This window comes from Pelodiscus sinensis, chromosome 7 (assembly GCF_049634645.1).
Source record: "Pelodiscus sinensis isolate JC-2024 chromosome 7, ASM4963464v1, whole genome shotgun sequence".
In the NCBI taxonomy this organism is placed as follows: Eukaryota; Metazoa; Chordata; order Testudines; family Trionychidae; genus Pelodiscus; species Pelodiscus sinensis.
Genome location: NC_134717.1, coordinates 58,036,721 through 58,055,696, shown reverse-complemented (window position 1 = coordinate 58,055,696; position 18,976 = coordinate 58,036,721). Strand labels below are relative to the sequence as shown.

Genomic DNA, 18,976 nt, shown 5'->3' with positions numbered 1-18,976 from the left:
CTCCAATGCGTCCGCATCCTTTCTGTAGTGGGGAGCCCAGAACTGGACGCAATACTCCAGATGTGGCCCCATCAGTGCCGAATAAAGGGGAATAATCACTTCCCTAGATCTGCTGGCAACACTCCTACTAATACTCCTCAATATGCCATTGGCCTTCTTGGCTACAAGGGCACCCTGCTGACTCATATCCAGCTTCTCATTCACTGGAATCCCCAGATCCAAAAATATTTCAGTTTTTATCAAAAACATTAAAACCGGACATAGATCACATCAGAAAATGGAATTATATTGTCATTAATATTTTCACTTAAAACACACACACACACACACACACACACACACACACACACACACACACACACCATGTTTTCCATGGCAAAAATCTATTCAGTGGAACATTTTCCAGCCAACTATGACAGGCAGTGAAGGACTAAGACTAGAACCTACATTCACATTCTCCCAAGGGCATGACACTGCATTGACACTAGCGGGGCCAACTGCTGAGAAATAGTTCAAGATTGTCATGATCTTTTAAAAGTTTCCATTCCGTCCCCCACCCCCTCCCCCCTATCAGAATCCACACCCTAGCTCGGTTCACAGCTTTCTCACTCGAAGTTGCACACCAGCTGAGGCTGTGGCATGACACCTCTGAGTAGGGATGTTAAATTAAGATGAATTAACCAATCGGATAGTCGATTGGATTTCCATCCACTATTTGATTAGTCCACGAGGGTGCATCCGCCTCCTGCTGGGCTCTTGCTGCAGTTCGAAAGTGGAAACCCCGCAGGGAGCACAGACGTGGTCAACAAGGCGGGGGGCAGCAAGGCGGGGGGGGGGGAAAGGAAGCGACTAGTCACATCACTAGTTGACTATCTGATAAGCTTATGCTTATAGGATAGTCGAGTAGTTGCTTACATCCCTACCTCAGAGGCACACTAGTTTACAGCAGATGGGGATATGACAGCATCAAAAACTGGGCTAAGCTAAACCACAGCAGCAGCCCAGTGTCAGAGGCCAATCCACCCCTCCAGACGTGATTGGCCATGGAAAGATCATGCAGATGTCTCCCCAAAATCTAAACACTTCTGCCCCCTGCCCTGGGTATGTCCCTGTCCCCTCCACTACCATCACGTACATAAAATAACTAAATGACGTGCCATAATCATTCATAATGACTGAGGATGTGTGTAACACATCGCATGTTCAGGAATCTTTTTGGACAAGTTCACACATCACTAATGCAATTAATTACTTAACACTCCGGCGAAAAAAGACCTTTTACCACATCTTATAGCTAGAGAAGCGGAGGCAGAGAAACCTGATGAACTTGCTGAGAGCCACACAGTGGGTTAGAGTGAGAGTCAGGATTTAAATTCAGATCTTCAGGCCTCTTTTGTCTGATAACTTGCCCGTGGGCCCCTCCCATGAGACGAAGGGAAGAGCTTCAGAGCCAAGTTTCCCAATCTTTTTAGGATGCTCATCTCTTGAGTTTGGAGGAGTAGGCTAGTTTTTCCGCTGGTAACTGGTGGCAGTCCCAAGAGTAACTAGACCTGGGCCACATGCCACTTCCCAGTACACATCTGGGACTGCTCCCCTGGCTAGACCACCATAAGGTCCTCTCCTCTCCACCCGGGAACATGAGATGGGGGCCCACCCTTCTCCCACCACTTGTAGGCACTCAACCTACCCCATCCTGTCATTGGGGAAAGTGTGTTAATGCTCCCTGCAGTTCACCAAACCTTCCAGAGGTCCCCTCCCTCGCATGCCATCCCCCTTATCCCCATAAGGGAGCTATGCCATTTGCTTTGTGGGGCTCCCCCTGGATAGAGCATACAATCATAGAACCATAGAGCTGGAAGAGACCTCAGAAGGTCAGCAAGTCCAGCCCCCTGCTCTAGGCAGGACCAATCCCAACTAAATCAACCGGCCAGGGCTTTGTCGAGCCAAGACTTAAACACCTCTAGGGATGGAGACTCCACTACTTCCCTAGGGAACCCATTCCAGTGCTTCACCACCCTCTTAGTGAAATAGTTTTTCCTAATATCCAACCTGGACCTCTCCCACCGCAACTTGAGACCATAGCTCCTTGTTCTGCCATCTGTCACCACTGAGAACAGCCTCTCTCCATCCTCTTCGGAACCTCCCTTCAGGAAGTTGAAGGCTGCTATCAAATCCCCCCTCACTCTTCTGTAGACTAAATAAGTCCAAATCTCTCAGCCTCTCCTCATAAGTCGTATACTCCAGTCCCCTAATCATTTTGGTTGCCCTCCGCTGGACCCTCTCCAATGCGTCCACATCCTTTCTATAGTGGGGGGCCCAGAACTGGACACAATACTCCAGATGTGGCCTCGCCAAAGCCAAATAAAGGTGAATAATGACATCTCTGGATCTGCTGGCAATGCTCCTCTTAATGCAACCTAATATGCCATTAGCCATTGCCTACAGGGGCACACTGTTGACTCATATCCAGCTTCTCATCCACTGTAACCCCCAGGTCTTTTTCTGCAGAACTACTACTTAACTGGTTGGTCCCCAGCTTGTAACAATGCTTGGGATTCTTCCGTCCCAAGTGCAGGACTCTACACTTGTCCTTGTTGAACCCATCAGATTTCTTGTGGCCCAATCCTCCAATTTGTCTAAGTCACTCTGGACCCTATCTCTGCCCTCAAGCGTATCTACCTCTCCCCCTAGCTTAGTATCATCCGCAAACTTGCTGAGTGTGCAATCCATTCCCTCATCCAAGTCTTTAATAAAGATATTGAACAAAACCGGTTCTAGAACCAAACCTTGGGGCACTCCCCTAGAAACCGACCACCATCCTGACATCGAGCGGTTGATCACTACCCGTTGTGCCCGGCCTACTAGCCATCTTACCGTCCATTTATCTAGTCCACATTCCCTTAACTTGCTGGTAAGAATATTGTGGGAGACCGTATCAAAAGCCTTGCTAAAGTCAAGGTATATCACATCCACTGACTTCCCCATGTCCACAGAGCCAGTTACCTCATCATAGAAGCTAATCAGATTGGTCAGGCATGACTTGCCCTTTGTGAATCCATGCTGACTATTCCTAATAATTTTCCTTTCTTCCAAGTGCCTCAAAATGGATTCCTTAGGGATCCCTTCCATGATTTTTCCAGGAACCGGAGGTAAGACTGACCGGCCTATAGTTCCCTGGATCGTCCATCTTCCCTTTTTTGAAGATGGGCACTACATTTGCCTTTTTCCAATCATCCAGGATTTCTCCCGATCGACACGACTTTTCAAAGATAATAGCCAAAGGCTCCACAATGACATTTGCCAACTCCCTCAGTACCCTCGGATGCATTAAATCCAGACCCATGGATTTGTGTACGTTTCCCTTTCCTAAATAGTTCCTAACCCGTTCTTTACCCACCAAGGGCTGTCCATCTTCATCCCATCTTGCGTCACTTAGCGCATTAGTCCGGGAGCCCACCTTGTCCGTGAATACAGAGGCAAAGAAAGCATTGAGTACTTCAGCTTTCCCCACATCATCTGTCACTAGGTTACCTCCTTCATCCATTAGGGGCCGCACACCCTCTCTGATCACCTTCTTCTTGTTTCTACAGGCTTGTTAACCTTTCTTGTTATCCTTCACATCCTTAGCCAGTCACAATTCCATTTGCGCTTTCGCCTTCCTGATAACCCCCCGGCATTCTCGAGCTATACATTTAAACCCCTCTCTGGTCATTTGTCCAAGTTTCCACTTTTTGTAAGCTTCCTTTTTGTGCTTAAGTTCACCAAGGATTTCCCCTGTAAGCCAATTTCCTCCTACCATGTTTGCCTCTCTTGCTACACATCAGGATGGTTACTTTCTGTGCCTTCAATAAGGCTTCTTTAAAATACTGCCAGCTGTCCTGGACTCCTTTCCCCTTCATGTTAGCATCCCAGGGGATTCTGCCCATCAGGTCTCGGAGGGAGTCAAAATCTGCTTTTCTGAAGTCCAAGGTGTGTATTTTACTACTCTCTTTTCTTCCTTTGGTCAGGATCCTGAAATCTACTATCTCATGATCACTGCTTCCCAGGTTGTCACCCACCTCTACTTCCCCTATTAGTTCCTCCCTGTTTGTGAGCAGAAGGTCAAGCTGCGCACGGCCCCTGGTCGGATCCTTCAGCACCTGTGTCAAGAAGTTATCCCCAACATTCTCCAAAAACTTCCTGGATTGCCTGTATACTGCCGTATAGGTTTCCCAACAGATGTCAGGGTGATTAAAGTCCCCCCACAAGAACCAGGGTCTGTGATCTGGAAGCTTCTCTCAGTTGTCCAAAGAAAGCCTCATCCACCTGATTTGGAGGCCTGTAGCAGACACCAACCACAATATCACTGCTGTGGTTTGCTCCTTTAAACTTAACCCATAGACTCTCAACAGGTTTTTCTCCCTCTTTATACTGGAGTTCAGAGCAATCATAGTGCTCCCTTACATACAGTGCAACTCCTCCTCCTTTTCTCTCCTGCCTGTTCTTCCTGAACAGTCTATACCCTTCCATGACAGCGCTCCAGTCATGCGAGTCATCCCACCAAGTCTCTGTTATCCAAATTAAATCATATTTCTTGGACTGGGCCAGGGCCTCCAGTTCTTCCTGTTTGTTGCCCAGGCTTCTCGCATTAGTGTACAAACACTTCAGGTAACCAGTTGATTGCCCTATCTTCTCCATTCGAATCAGGGGTCCTCCTTTCTTGCTCGTTCCTCTCTGCATTTCTTCCCAGTATCCGACTTTCCCACTCCCCTCAGGGTTTTGGTCACCGTCCCCTGACGAACCTAGTTTAAAGCCCTCCTCACTAGGTTTGCAAGCCTGCCCGCGAAGATGCTCCTTCCTCTCTTCATTAGGTGGATCCCATCTCTTCCTAACAATCCTTGTGCGCAACCACGCATTTACGTCCTCAATTCAACGATCCCTGCCCAGTCCTTTCCCTTCAACAGGGTGGATGGATGAGAACACCACTTGCATACCAAATTCTTGGATCCTTCTTCCCAGTGCTACATAATCCACAGTGACCCGTTCAAGGTCATTCTTGGCCGCATCGTTAGTTCCCACGTGGAGAAGCAGGAAGGGGTAGCGATTTGAAGGTTTGATCAGTTTGGGAAGCCTCTAAGTCACATCCTGAATGCGAGTGCCTGGTAAGCAGCACGCCTCTTGAGATTCCAGGTCTGGATGGCAGATGGATAGCTCAGTCCCTCTTAGGAGGGAGTCCCCGACCACCACAAAGATGGAGCCCCACAAAGCCTGCTTTCACTCTACTGATCGTTGCTGCTGTGGGCAGGTAGACTCCTCACCAGGTTGACTCTTCCCTGGTCTTTTCTTTCCTCCCACTCCCAAGCATTGGTGGCATGTGAAAAATGAAGACATTAGGGAAACCTTTGGCCTGACGTCCCCCTTCCTCTAGCTTTGAAATACAACGGCCAGCAAGGAAATATAATTTTTCGGTCACAGAGACCCTTAATGGTTTTCTGATGCCCAGCACGCACCAATGAGCCAGAGAAAAGTAAACCATCTCATCTGCCTATTTCCATCACGTGAACGGCTCCAGGCAGCACACTAGATAAGTCCACTGGGCCAGTGTTGTCGGGAAGGGGTTAGTGCAACCGTGCAAGCCCCGAACCTGCAATGAAAGAAATCCCCTAGAACAGTGGTTCTTAAGTGGGGGCCATGAGCAAGTGTTGGGGGGTTGCTAAACAGGGCCTGCATTAGACTCACTGGGGCCCAGAAGAGATAAGGGAAACCCCCATTGCATGGTGTTGATGCCTGGGGTCTTTGGCCCTCACACCTGGGGAGGAAGCTGAAGTCTGAGCCAGGTACCTTTGTAGGGGCCCCCACACAATTGCCTTGATTACGAGCCCCTAACATTGCCCCTGGATTTTACAATCACACCATCCTTCCAGGGAAGGAAGGATGGACCAGCTAGTCTTTCAGAATCAACATTCACATGGTTAAAAAGTCAGAACTAGCCAATTATTGCCCTACAGACCAGCCCTCTTTTCACTCCACAAAGCCCAGCACCACACTGACACAAAGAGAGGTGGACCCAAAGCCAGCTGAAGTCCATAGGAATCTTTCCACTGATTTCACTGGGCTTTGGAATAGGCACCGAGTTTGCTGGCTGGGAAACCTCAGTCTGTTTAAGTACCCGCAGCTTCCTGAGGGGTGGGGGAGGGGGGGGGCAGAATGCAATGTGAACATGTAAAAGCAGCCAGATGGACAAACAGAGAGCTCCTCCCTCTTTGCGGCTGACTTTATAGCCTGAGAGACAAATAGGAGCTCTTCAGAAAGAGAAGCCCCAAGTAGGTCGAGCAGGAATAGTCCTTCTTTGCGTTACAGCTCTAGGAAGTGCTGACACAAGGCAAAGCTCCCTGTCCCTTTCGGACCACCTAAAAATAGCCCCCGCAAAATGTCTGTCAAGAAATGGATCTGTCCCTTTGCCCTAAGAAAGCTAAAGAACTCTCCAAGGGGAGTGGCTGCTTCACTCTGACACCGGAGCTGGCTGTGAGGTCACCGCCTTCACATAAATAAGAAGAAGAAAAGTGAGGGAGGAAGGACCACTCTCTCAGGGACTCAAGAAGCCCTCAGCCAATTCCTCCAGCCCGGCTGCTCCTCTTCTTTTCCAACCGTCTGCATCATGGTGGGTCCACAGGAAAGATAATTCTTAATAGCAAGCCAATGGTTTTAATCTGTATCTAGCTTCCAGTTTGGGTTAGTTTTAGGAGGGAAAGAAGGCCAGAAAAACTATATCATTTGAGGTAGAAAGCCAAGCAAGTAGGGACCTCAAAAGATTCTATTTTGCCCTGGGGGTGAGGAGCGGAGGGGGAAAAGGAGTGAAACTTGATTCTGCTAGGCTAGCTGGTTAGTCTTGTGTCTTACACTAGTTAGACAGAAATGTAGTTCCTATAACTTTAAACTGAAGAGATACTATCGCAGAAATCTATGCTAATTTTTTGTATAGGATGCACGTTGATGTGGTTGCAAAGGAAGCATATAATAAATTATTACCTCAGGAACAAAGCACTGATAAACAGCTAATTTAGAAACAAGGAGTCTTTAATGTCTGGGTTTATTTGTTATCCTAATGTTGAGCTGCTGGTTAAGCAATGATAATTCACATGATCTTAATATTGGGTATCTGTAGCGAAAGGATAATTGGCCTGGAAGTCCATTAACAACTTCGCTATGAAGAGACAATTGATTCATTGCTTAAGCTGCAGCCCTGGTTTTGTCCTAGCTATACTTCTCAATGGGATCTTTAAATAGTCTTAGGATGCTCTTAAAAAATAAAATAAAATAAAATAAACCAAGCAGACACTTAACTAATATGACTAGCCATGGCCTAGTTCTATTCTGAAAGACAGGAATGCTAGAACTCTCAGATACTCTTGTGCTATTTTCTTTCTTCTGTCAATGCATTTTCAACAGTACTAGCTCTCTTTTTCTCTCTTTTCCCTCCCAACTGCAGTCCTTCAGTGCTGACCAGGTTGCTGGTAAGTGGAACAGGAATTTTTCTGTCATAGAACTGGAGTGATAGACTACCGAATACTAGCTGTTCCCTGGTCTAACCAGAACTTTCTCCGTTGCTAGCCCTGTTGATATGCAAGCTACTCCTGAGAATCGGACAAACAAGCTCTTCTTTTTTTTTGGCCCCTTTGAAAGAGGACTCATGAAGGAAGTTGGATATTTTAAAATCCAACAGGTTCCCCCCCCCCTTTTTTTAAAGCTATTTTTTGTGATTGATTTCTTTCCAACAGATCGAGTTCTCCAAGGAGCAGCAGGATGGTAAGTCACAAGACAGCCAGTAATATCTCTGCACACGCATTCTGATAAAAGATGTGGCTAGAAAGTTTAACCTAAGTTTAACCCAGATCTTCAGCCCATATGAATCAGGATGCCCCCACTGCTGTCACAGGAGGCATGCTGACTTATATCATCTAAGGATCTGACCCTGGATTTCCAGGTCACTTATTTTAACACTTACATTCTGCCTAGTGTGCCAGGTACATAGGCCTCAGAGGACCTCTAAGGTTGCCACCTGTACCTGCATGTCAAACAGATGCTGTGAAGCTTTTTTATCATAAGGCAGAAGAGGGAAAAAGAGAAGGTGAAAAAATAACGTAGCTGCAATTACGCTGGATGGTTATTTGCATTAATGGAAGATTAAAAACCTCTGTGAAATACCTACTTGTCACTCTTGTCTGGGAGACAATACGGGAAAGAAGAGAGTTATATTGCTATAAATACACTTATGAAGCATGGAAAAAGGAAATTATTCATGCACACTGGTGCATATAATGGATGTATTTCTATGCTATGCTTACTGCTATATTTCCTGCTTCTATAACAGTAACTATCAAGGTACAGGATTATTCAGTTAAATCTGTAGCCTTCCTAAACAGGTGTGGCTCAGATCTCAAAGTTTTAGAAATTCTCCTTTGAAGAGCCTAAAATCTGCTCCAGAAGTGTTTTTAAATGGACACATTTTGGTTATGTTATGTAATATAATGTAGGCTACAAGCAGCAAAAACCCAGTAGAAAATAAATTTCATCACAGCTCTGAATAGCTCCTATTTTGAGGAGAGGTACAAAGGACCAACTGGAAACCAAAAGTGACAGAAAGAGAAAAGTCAGAGTGTTCAGCTATGGTACATCAAATTGTGGGACAAAGTCAAATTGAGATATGCAACTTCAGCTACGTTAATTGTGTAGCTGAAGTCGATGTAGCTTAACTCAGCTTTTGGTGCCATCTACATTGCAGGAAGTCAAAGGAAGAACGTTCTCCTTTCGCCTTCCCTTACTTCTCATGAAATGAGGGTTATCTGCAGGGACAGGAGCGCTCCTCTCAGTTTGAATGAGCTGTCTTAACTCAACAGCTAATTTAAACCCTGGAAGATCGACAGTGTCAGCTTCGATCTTCCTCTGCAGTGTAGATGTACCCCTAGTGACAGACCTAAATCTCACGAGTCCGTCTGAACTTCCTGGGTCTGATTCTGTTCTTGATGAAACCAGAGTTAATGAGTGTACTATTGAAGTCAACTTGAGTTACACCCCCATGAGATCAGAACTGGTTTCAAACACTCCAGATCATTAAGTGGGCTGATTTGGACACGTCCCTAATTATAACCAGGGAACTTTCACAAAAGAGTTGGGAATGGTTATGGAAAAATTAAGTCAACGAGAATGCATATGTATAACAAAGCAGCAGCTTTTCTAGCCTCCATCCTGCTATTTCAGAGTAGCCCAGCTGTTGCAAAGTTGTGATGACTGATCCAAGTAATGGAGCAATTAAAGGCCACTTGGGAAACAGAAGAACTCACTTGGAATACATTAACCCTACCCATTACAACTATTCAAGCATGCTACAAAATCAGCAGCTGAGCACAACATTGGTCAAGGCCAGATTTCAGATTTGCTTACACCAGTATAATGCAGGACTGGCTCCAGAGAATTCAATAGAGGAACACTAGGGGAGAAAAGGGTCCAAGAGGGCTTGTAATTGGGCCCTTTTCACTGGACTGGGAAGCTGCATCAATGACTATTAAATCCCCCTTTTTATTTCATTTAAAAAAAAAATCAAGAGAGGAACAAAATTTGGTCTTGGAACACTCTCGGTTCTTGCTAATGGCAAAAAAGACTCATGTTTTAAACTTAGCTTTGGATAAACGATGACACAAGATGAAAGGCCAGCTCAGCTGGCATAAACTGGTAAAGTTCCATTGACTTCCATCTCTTAGAAACAGCCGATGCAGAGGCAATAGATTGCTAGATGCTGTTTTGTATAACTCCAAAAGGCACAAATTGCATAGCCTGCAGTAAAAGGGGAGCAAGAGGAGAGAGCCAGCAGTTATGCGTTAGAAGTCTTTACACATTAGATAGTAATGGGATTAATTCCAGATGGCTTAGATTACAGTCTTGCAGAACCACATGCTGAATCAGCAGTTTTATTGGGTGGTAAGGATTACTCCAGGCAGACTGGATGTGAAGCAAACACCAAAATACATCAGTTTCATGTGTCCTTAAGCCCTGGTCTACACTAGGGTGTTATTTCGAAATAATCCCCCTTATTTCATAATCATAAGCAAAGTGTTCACACTACCAAGCCCGTGATTTCAAAATCACGGGCTGGTTATTTCGAAATAGTTAACTCCTGCTTTCCACGAGAAATAATGCGGATTTCAACATAGTTATAGGGTGGGTGCTGTGCTGCTGCTATTTTGAAATACTCCTATTCTGGGGAGCAATTAATCACTCCCCAGTGCTTCCTGGGGCTCTAAGTCGAGGTAGCGCATCCACAATAATGGAGCCTGCCTCAGACTAATTTCAAGGCTCCCCAGTAGTGGGGACACACCATTTCGATTTTGTTTTTCGTAAGTTATTTCGAATTTAGTTATTTCAAAATAATTTCCTAGTATAGACATGCCCCAAGAAAGAGGAGTCATTGGGATTCTTGACCTAAGTCTGTCCCCAGGCAGAAAGAACGGCCACCTACGTACTGTACAAATCAATGCCTTTCTCTAAAATGTGTTTTCAAAATAAACAAGCAGCTGTAATGAAATACACAATTAGTGCTCATGGCACTTAATACACAGGACACTCAAACTTTTGGATGTTAAATTACAGTAGAGCTATCGTGTAGACAGCTCTTGACAAAACCAAGTCAGCTGAGATGGCTCTTTAGCTAAGTTCCTTATCACGATGCTATTAAGTACAAAACAAAGATTATTGAACGGGGCGTAGCCTTTGAATACGGAGAATGCCTTGAACAGGATTTTTCACACGAATTTTTAATTCATGTGCCAAGGTCTCAAGTGGCAACTGGAAAATAAATGGACATCTGTCATCTGGGGACAGGTTTGATTCAATCTGAATGTACTGGCATGACACACTACATGAGCATTGCCAAAGAAAGAAAGACACAGACCTTCAGGGGCATCTGTTATGCTTGGGAATGACCCACCCAGGATGGGAGAGAGGACATGAAGTGACAGATGTGGTTAGACAGATCATAGCAGTGCCATGCCATGAGAGAAGGCAAGGGAGAATTTCAGTCATGTCCAATTGCAGGTTAACATCCATCCAGCTGAGACACAGCCTGCACACGTCAAAGTGGGCAGAACTCTTGTCCTGCAAGGAGCGTTTGGATATCTCTTTGTGGAAAAAAAAAAATCAAACAGATCATTCAAGAACTGTTTATCATATACTAGTGCCATGTTTCTCAACCAGTGGTACAAGTACCCTTAGGGGCACTCGAGAGAAGTCTGGGGGTTTTGTCAGCACAACTGAAATTTGGAGAAAACTGAATTTGTTTTAAGTTTCACAGCGTTTTATTATTTTTGTACTTTTTACACACAAACATTTCATCGCCCACCCGGCTACGATTAAGTTGTTTAAACAAATGTGTTACAATTGTTTAAAAACAAACAAACAAACAAACAAACAAACAACTTTTTTGTGTCTGAAAACTGTCGGTACTGGGGGTATTCATAATTTTTTTTTTTTTTTAAAAGGGGTACTTTATTAAACGAAAAAGGTTGAGAAACACTGTGCTAGTGGATTGCGGGTTGAGAAACTTGTTCATGAATGGGGACGTTTTGAGCAAGCTGATCTCCCTTGGAACTTAAAATGGCCAGTTACAAAACTACAGTTGGCTATTCAAGCTAAGAAAGTGAGCAGAAGGGTGGACTGAAGAAGGGTAAAATTAGTGATATTCAAATGCCATAGGATGTGAGTTTTGCTTGAGACATGGGCCAAAGACTCTGCACCCTAACTCCATTGATTTCAGTGGCATTACAACAGGTAGAGAATATGGCCCCATGTCTTGGTCACTACTAGTTAATACTGAGCTGCCCATCTGATCTAACCTTTGAATTTTCTCCTTGCAGACTACAAGGAAGCGTTCCTCCTCTTTGACAGGACAGGTGAAGGCAAGATTACCTTAGACCAGGTCGGTGATATCATCCGTGCTCTAGGACAGAACCCTACAAATGCCGAGATCAAGAAGATCCTGGGCAACCCTAGCAAGGAAGGTAACTATCCCACAGTCTGTAGGTGCTTAATGAGGAACTGCCATCCCCGCCCACTTAGGAACGACACTGCTCACAATGGATTGAGATGGCGGCTCTCATCCTCCTAGTTGGGTACAAAAATCACTTCACCAGGAAAAAAAAAAGCAAAAAACCTTGAAGTGTTCCTAGATCTGTTTGAAGAGGAAGATGGAGGCTACGTCTAGACTGCAGGCTTCTTGAGCAAGCACACATCCACACTGCAAAAGTGCATCAGGAAAGTGATGCGCTTTTGCGCAAGGGAGCATCCAGACCACATGGACACACACTCATAAGCAAACTCTGATTGCCAGTAACAGAATGGCCACCAGGGCACCTGTGCTTCTTTCGATAGGGTTTTTTTTGCGCAAAACCAGCCTGTTTCCCGTCTACATACACCTTTTTGCGCAAAAAGGTGTGTCATTCCTCATAGAAAGAGGAATTCCTATACCACAAAAACCCCTCTAGTCTATCAATTCACTGTAAATTCTCTTGCACAAAAAAGCGCTTGAGGTGTGGACACTCCGCGACTTTTTGCGCAAAATGGCTAGTTTTGCGCAAAAACTCTGCAGTGTAGACATAGCTGGAGAGTAGATTTGGAGAGGGGGATGGGGTGAGCATTCTGATTTAGGCCTTGAGGAGGATTTTTTGGATGCCAGATTACGGCAGGTGTAACCCACTGGTGCGAACGTGTCTCACCCCTCTCTCTCTCTTTGTAATTCCCATTTGGCCCTTGAAGATAAATAGCTTTGATATTTGTTGTCCAAAGTCCAGTGTGCACCTTGGACTACATCTGCTTTTTTTCAATTTTGCAAACTCCTCACAGATTAAGTATAAGCAATCGATGCCGTTGCCACTAGTTCATATTGAGAAGGGGAGGTGCTGAGGCGGTGATTCTGTGCTGTGGCCCTAAGACAGGCAGAATAGGACTCTCGGGCCAAGGCAGGACGGGGCTCTAAGGTGGCTTTAAGCCACCTTTGTGCCCTTGAAGTCTTGGGCTGCTCTGGGTGCCGGAGAGGCTTCTGGCATCTTTTAGACAACTCTGGGGCTCTGTGCAAGTTACCACCGCCCTATCGACGGCAACTCAGAATCTCCACAGAACTGTCCTCAAAACTCTCCTTCTGCTCAGGCCAAAATCCTCCACAGGCTGGGAACCTCCCCTTCCACAAGCACAATGCCTTTAACAATGTGAAAAGAAGGCAGGGCAGTGGTTTTAACACCCACCAGACTGCAACCATGGCCATAACTTCCATAATAGTGACGCACAGAATCGATACGGCAAAATCATTAAAAGGCCTGGGGAAAGCAACAGCTGATAAAGCGAATGTGAGAAGAGGGGATGCTGGAGGGGAGAGGACCTTTCGTATTCCAGCTTAGGGATTCGGGAGAAGCTATACGGCTCTCTCTTCAGTCGTGTTATAACTAGACACTTCCTTTCCAGAGATGAATGCCAAGAAAATCACATTTGATGAATTCCTGCCCATGATGCAGGCTGCTGCCAACAACAAGGATCAGGGTTCCTTTGAAGACTTCGTTGAAGGTCTGCGTGTCTTTGACAAGGAGGGCAATGGCACAGTCATGGGCGCTGAACTCCGCCATGTACTGGCTACTCTGGGTAAGAGATTTTCATTTCCGCAAGGGGCTCGAGAAGCCAGCTTGTTTACAGGCACGAGACGGAGATGAAAGGATTGTCATGGTCAGTACAGAGACGTACAAAGAACTACACAGCTAGACTAGCAAGTATTCTACATGGGAGCATACAGGGACAGAAGTCTTACAACCCCCTCTAGACACTAAGGCAAAAATATTTGTACTATGTGTAGGCTCAATCTAAGAAATTTAAAAAAAAACTAGGGCTGTCAAGCGATTAAAAAAATTAATCGCGATTAATTGCGCAATTAATCGCACTGTAAAACAATAACAAGAATACAATCTATTTAAATATTTGTGGATGTTTTCTACGTATTCTAATATATTGATTTCAATTACAACACAGAATACAAAGTGCATAGCGCTCACTTTATTTTTTATTACAAAACATTTACACTGTAAAAAAACCCCTTCAGTTCACCTCGCTAAAGTATTGTAGTGCAAATTCTATCATGAAAGCTGAACTGAAATTCTTCTATATAATCAATATATTTGTGTCCTATTCAAAAGAGTCCTTTTTTAGCTCAGCCCCAGTGACGGGTGGCACAGGGCCAGAGGAGAGGTAGACTTTGTCGTGGGCAGTGCAGAGATCACAGGGGGCTCAGCCCCCAACTGCATAGGGTGGCATAGGGCTCAGGAGTGGGGGTCAGCCTCCAAGCTCAGAGGAGGGGTCAGCTCCTGGACTGGAGGGGGTAGACCCCATTATGGGCAGCCCCAGAATCCGATGTGGGAGGAGGGTCAGTCCCAGCCCCAGGAGGCAAAGAGGGTGGCTTGGGTGAAACCAGCTGGGGGGGGGGGGGGTGGAGGGGACAGCTTGGGCAAAAAAATATGGTCACCTGGGAGGGGAGAGGGATGGGTGTCAGGGTCTTTACTTTTCGGCTGTGTCTACACTGGGCCACTTATTCCGGAAAATCAGCCGGAATAAGCTGCGAGCTGTCTACACTGGCCCTTGAATTTCCGGAAAAGCAACAATGCTCTACTGTACAAAATCAGCCGCTATTCTGGAACAACTATTCTGCTCCCGCTCGGGCATAAGTCCTTATTTCGGAACACTGTTCCGGAAAAGGGCCAGTGTAGACAGCCCAGTAGTCTTTTCCGGAAAAAAGCCCCGATCGCGGAAATGACGATCGGGGCTCTTTTCCGGAAAAGCGCATCTACATTGGCCACGGACGCTTTTCCGGAAAAAGGGCTTTTCCGGAAAAGCAGCCTGCCAGTGTAGACGCTCTTTTTCCGGAAATACTTATAACGAAAACTATTCTGTTTTAAGCATTTCCGGAAATTCATGCCAGTGTAGACACAGCCTTCTTGTTTACTTCTCAGCTGGAGCTGAACCACAGCTTCAGGGTTTTTTCCCATGCGCCCTCTGGTGGCGATGTGCATTACTGCACGTTACCAGAGAGTCTCTGGAGTAGCTCACCCTGGTTTGCTCACCTCTGCAATTAACGCGATAATTTTTAACGCGTTAATTCTGCCCTGCGTTAATCACAGGCGTTAACACCCACTAATTGACTGCCCTACAAAAAAGAAACGAGACTGAGGGATAGTAGATCATGCTGTATGAACATTCAATGATTTGGCCTTGGCAGAGGTTTTGCTCCCAGACTTCCACATCTTGTTGACCAGCAAGTACATGCTTTTCGAGAGTCTGCATGGAACCCTTGCAGGGAAGGTGACCCATAAATGAAAGAAACATGCGGTTAGGAGGAACTCATGGTAACCAAGCAAGCAAGATCAAAGAGACGGGCATGAATGCAGGATTTCTGAGACTCTATGGAAGATGGAAACAAACCCAAATTCTATTTGTGTTTCAGGGGAAAAGATGAAGGAGGAAGAAGTAGAAGAATTGCTAAAAGGACAAGAAGACTCTAGTGGCTGCATCAACTATGAGGGTAGGTAGTAACAATCAATCACCTCATTACTCTCTTCCTTTATGTGTTTGGTGCCTCTTTCAGAAAGTTTCATAACGGATTGTTTTGAATGGTATAATCCTTTATGCCAATAATCAGAGAGTGAGTCAATGAGCCCTCTAGAGACATCATTTAGACGAGGCTACGCTGAAAAGCGTTATTCCAAAAAGACAGCTTGCTAGAAAGGATTATCAGATGGTTGCCTCAAGCTGCTTAGCAAGAAATCAGGATATGAAAAGAAAGGACTAAAATTCAGTCCCAACATACTTTGCTTCTATTTATGCCAAGACTAAACTTGGTCCAGAATCTCTAACTTACTTGAGGAGATTTCTGATTACATGGAGCTAACCAAAGCCGATGCTTAGAGAGAATTGTGGATACTCATTCAGCTGTGTCACGACGGAGCAGAAGCCGAGTTTGACTTGCTCAGTATTGATTGCTAAGATAAATGTCATTACAATCTGTCAGCAGCTCAATCTGATGAGTACTACATTTTATCGTGAGTGCCTCAAAACGGTTTCATCTGTGAAATACCTTTAAAACGACACCCCACTAACTCTCTGCTAAATCTGTGTTATTCCACAGCATTCGTAAGACACATCATGTCTATTTAAATGGAGGTCATAAAAATACAATACGGTATGTGCCTCTTATTTGCATTCTTTGCCTTCTCTCCCTTAGACTCTTTGTTCAGTGTCTTCCATCTGCATGCATGGACAGTTGTTCCCAGGTGGTACCTACCAGTCCCCTGCTATATAAATAAAGGGAAGGAGTGTTGTTCAGTGGTAAGAGAAAGGGATGGAGAGTCTGAATTCTCTGGCTCCTGTCTCAGCTCTGCAACTGAACTGTAGCAGGATCATAGAAAAGTCCCCAGCTCCTGCCTCAGTTTCCCAATCTGTGAAATGATTAAATATCTAACTTATCAGTTACCATGAAAGAGCTGAGGCATAAGTAGTGACCTGTATCTTCCCTGTGGCATAAAAATAGCTACTTGAGACTTTGTCTTATGAATACTTTCCAATTCTTTCTAAGTCTTTCAAACCTCTTCTTTCAACACACTTGTAGATTAACAGCAAAGGGGAGAGAACTTTAAATACCTGTACGAACTACAGATAATAGCTGCTGAAACTAAATGAAAAAATTTCTTTAAAACAATTTTCTAATGGTTATATCATCACTGGAGAGAAACATACCCAGCTAGTATGTGAATCAACATTATTACAAACAACAACACTATGCGCAGGTCTATCCAACAGGGTTAAATTCGAAATAAGCTCTGCAACTTGAGCTACGCTAATCGCATAGCTTAAGTCGAAATAGCTTATTTCAAATTTGGGCACGTCTACACAGTACTCATTTCAAAATAGAGCATTCTTCATCTGACTTCACTTACTCCTCGTTCAATGAGGTTTATAGAGAGTCAGCGTAAGAAGCCCGTTATTTTGAATTTATTTCAAAATATCAGCTTGCTATGTAGACCCACAATACGTTATTTCGGAATAACTGACATTATTCTGAAAGAACACTGCTATGTAGACACGCCCTATGAGAGCTAAAACTAAGAAATGAAATGCATGGCATGTCAGTTTGTAAGTTTCGTTTCCGGAAGAGAAGAGATGTCATGAAATCTAACTCTCCCATTTCTCCTTACCAGAACAAGTTTAGACTCCGAAGACCAGAATGCACTCGAAATTTGCCTGAGTGAAACTCTTCTTCCATCCAATACCATCAGTATGGAACACACACAGAACTGTACGATGGGCTCCCAACACAGCAATTTTTTTTTTAAATCAGTAGGTATCTCCCTCTCAATCATCAAACTTACGCTTCAGAAATTGAACATTTGAGGCAAGCTAGATGGAATGAACTGTACAGTTATCAGGCCCAATCATTTCTTGTTCCATGTCGTTTGCCGTGAAGCAATGTATCCCCTTGAAAAATGTGACAATAAATCCCTATGGTCAGTCTGTGGCTATAAAGTCTTTCCTTTCTACAAAGCTGTTCAAATCTCATTTCACAAAAACATTACTCAAGTCTTAATTTATTGTCTCTGTATATTGTATTTCATAAAATAAAGTGTTATGAAAAAATAGCTCTCTTTGGGGGTTGGTTGTTTAATCTGGATCAAAGCAGTTTTCTCTGGGGGTCATGAGAAGGAGCAGGTAGCGAGCAATGCCCTGCACTATCACCAAGCCACTCTGTGGAGAGGAAGAGTCGTAGTTATTGTCAGAATGCTTTGAACGGTGGCCTCCATCCAAATCTTTGAGAAGTTCACCGATATAGAATAGACCAGTGCTGGTTGCTGGGCCAGCCGTTCCATCCTCCCTCTCTTGCTACACACCCACATCTCACTCCCAGACCTGCCCAATAAGACCTAGAAAGATAAAGGAACAGGAATCTCACAAACAGAGGTCAAAGTCAGCATGAGCAGGCCCAGAAATGCCATTTAGAGAGGAAGGGAAGTGGAAGGTGTACTTGCAGCCTCTCTGGAGGACTAGAGACCAATTGATGAACAGAACAAGTGGTCAAAACCAGATCAAGGTATGTATCAGTCAGATCAACCACCTATCATTTACAATATATGGCTATGCTCTCTGCACGGACAATTACAGTAATTAAATCTGGAGGCTGCTTCGCTATTGGCATGCCTCTCCCTTAAATGCAGCTCATTTTCCTGGGACGCTCATAAAGCTGCTTTAATCCCCCGCTGGAGTGTCAGCTTGTTCTATTACCGTCTGACTTAACCTTATTAAGTTACTATGTATGAAATGCCCATAATTCAAGTGACAGCAGGTGCAACAGGCAGGAGGGGAGGTATCAAGTGACAATAATCCTAGACATGCCAACCAGCTGGAGAAATAACAGGTGCCCTGCTTTCTAAGGCTTCAGAAAGAATTTCTATTTAAACAGTGAACAGGAAGGCCAACGTGGATCAATTAATCTCTGAATTAGTCTCTGGACTGACAGATGTCTTCAGTCAGCAGGTAATTTACAGGTTTCCTGCATGCACGAGAGAAGAAGCTGCCCAGCCCACTTGTGCACATCTGATGAGAGAAAAGACACTGTTTCTTTATTTAGCCTTGCCATAAAAAAAGCAAGGGAGGAAAAAAGAAGTAGATCACTTCTGGCAAGTTACTTATAACTACAGAGTTGTGAGCCTAACATTCCAAGGGACTGCTAGAACAAAGGGGTTTTTAAACAGATAAAGACCAGACGTGTAAACACAGTTCTTTTCTTAATAAGCCTCTTCATTCAACTAGAAGAGATTTTCACCACTTATGCTGGTGGCTGAATAGGTGCTGGAACTAGGGGTCTAGGAGGTGCTACTTGAAGTGGTTTCCATTATATCCAGGGTTCTCAGTTTGGTTCAATGGC

The 18,976-nt window shown here is 44.7% G+C and overlaps 2 protein-coding genes across 3 annotated transcripts in view; one reads left to right on the top strand and one right to left on the bottom strand.

Moving 5' to 3' along the window:
• MYL1 (myosin light chain 1) overlaps positions 1-17,568 on the top strand; it is a 28,529-nt gene extending 10,961 nt beyond the window's left edge. Inside the window, exons 1-7 of one of the 2 annotated variants that reach the window (XM_025186820.2) lie at positions 6,508-6,640; positions 7,469-7,493; positions 11,886-12,029; positions 13,486-13,659; positions 15,506-15,583; positions 16,187-16,240; positions 17,256-17,568. In XM_025186820.2, the coding sequence (XP_025042605.1) occupies positions 6,638-6,640; positions 7,469-7,493; positions 11,886-12,029; positions 13,486-13,659; positions 15,506-15,583; positions 16,187-16,215 (453 nt within the window). In that variant the 5' untranslated portion in view covers positions 6,508-6,637 and the 3' untranslated portion in view covers positions 16,216-16,240; positions 17,256-17,568. Of the gene's footprint in view, positions 1-6,507; positions 6,641-7,468; positions 7,494-7,757; positions 7,786-11,885; positions 12,030-13,485; positions 13,660-15,505; positions 15,584-16,186; positions 16,241-17,255 lie in introns of those variants that run through there. The other variant, XM_006127381.4, reaches the window with a different exon arrangement.
• Positions 1-18,976, bottom strand: part of CPS1 (carbamoyl-phosphate synthase 1) — a 283,263-nt gene that overhangs the window by 250,902 nt on the left and 13,385 nt on the right. The gene's annotated exons all lie outside the window — the stretch shown is intronic.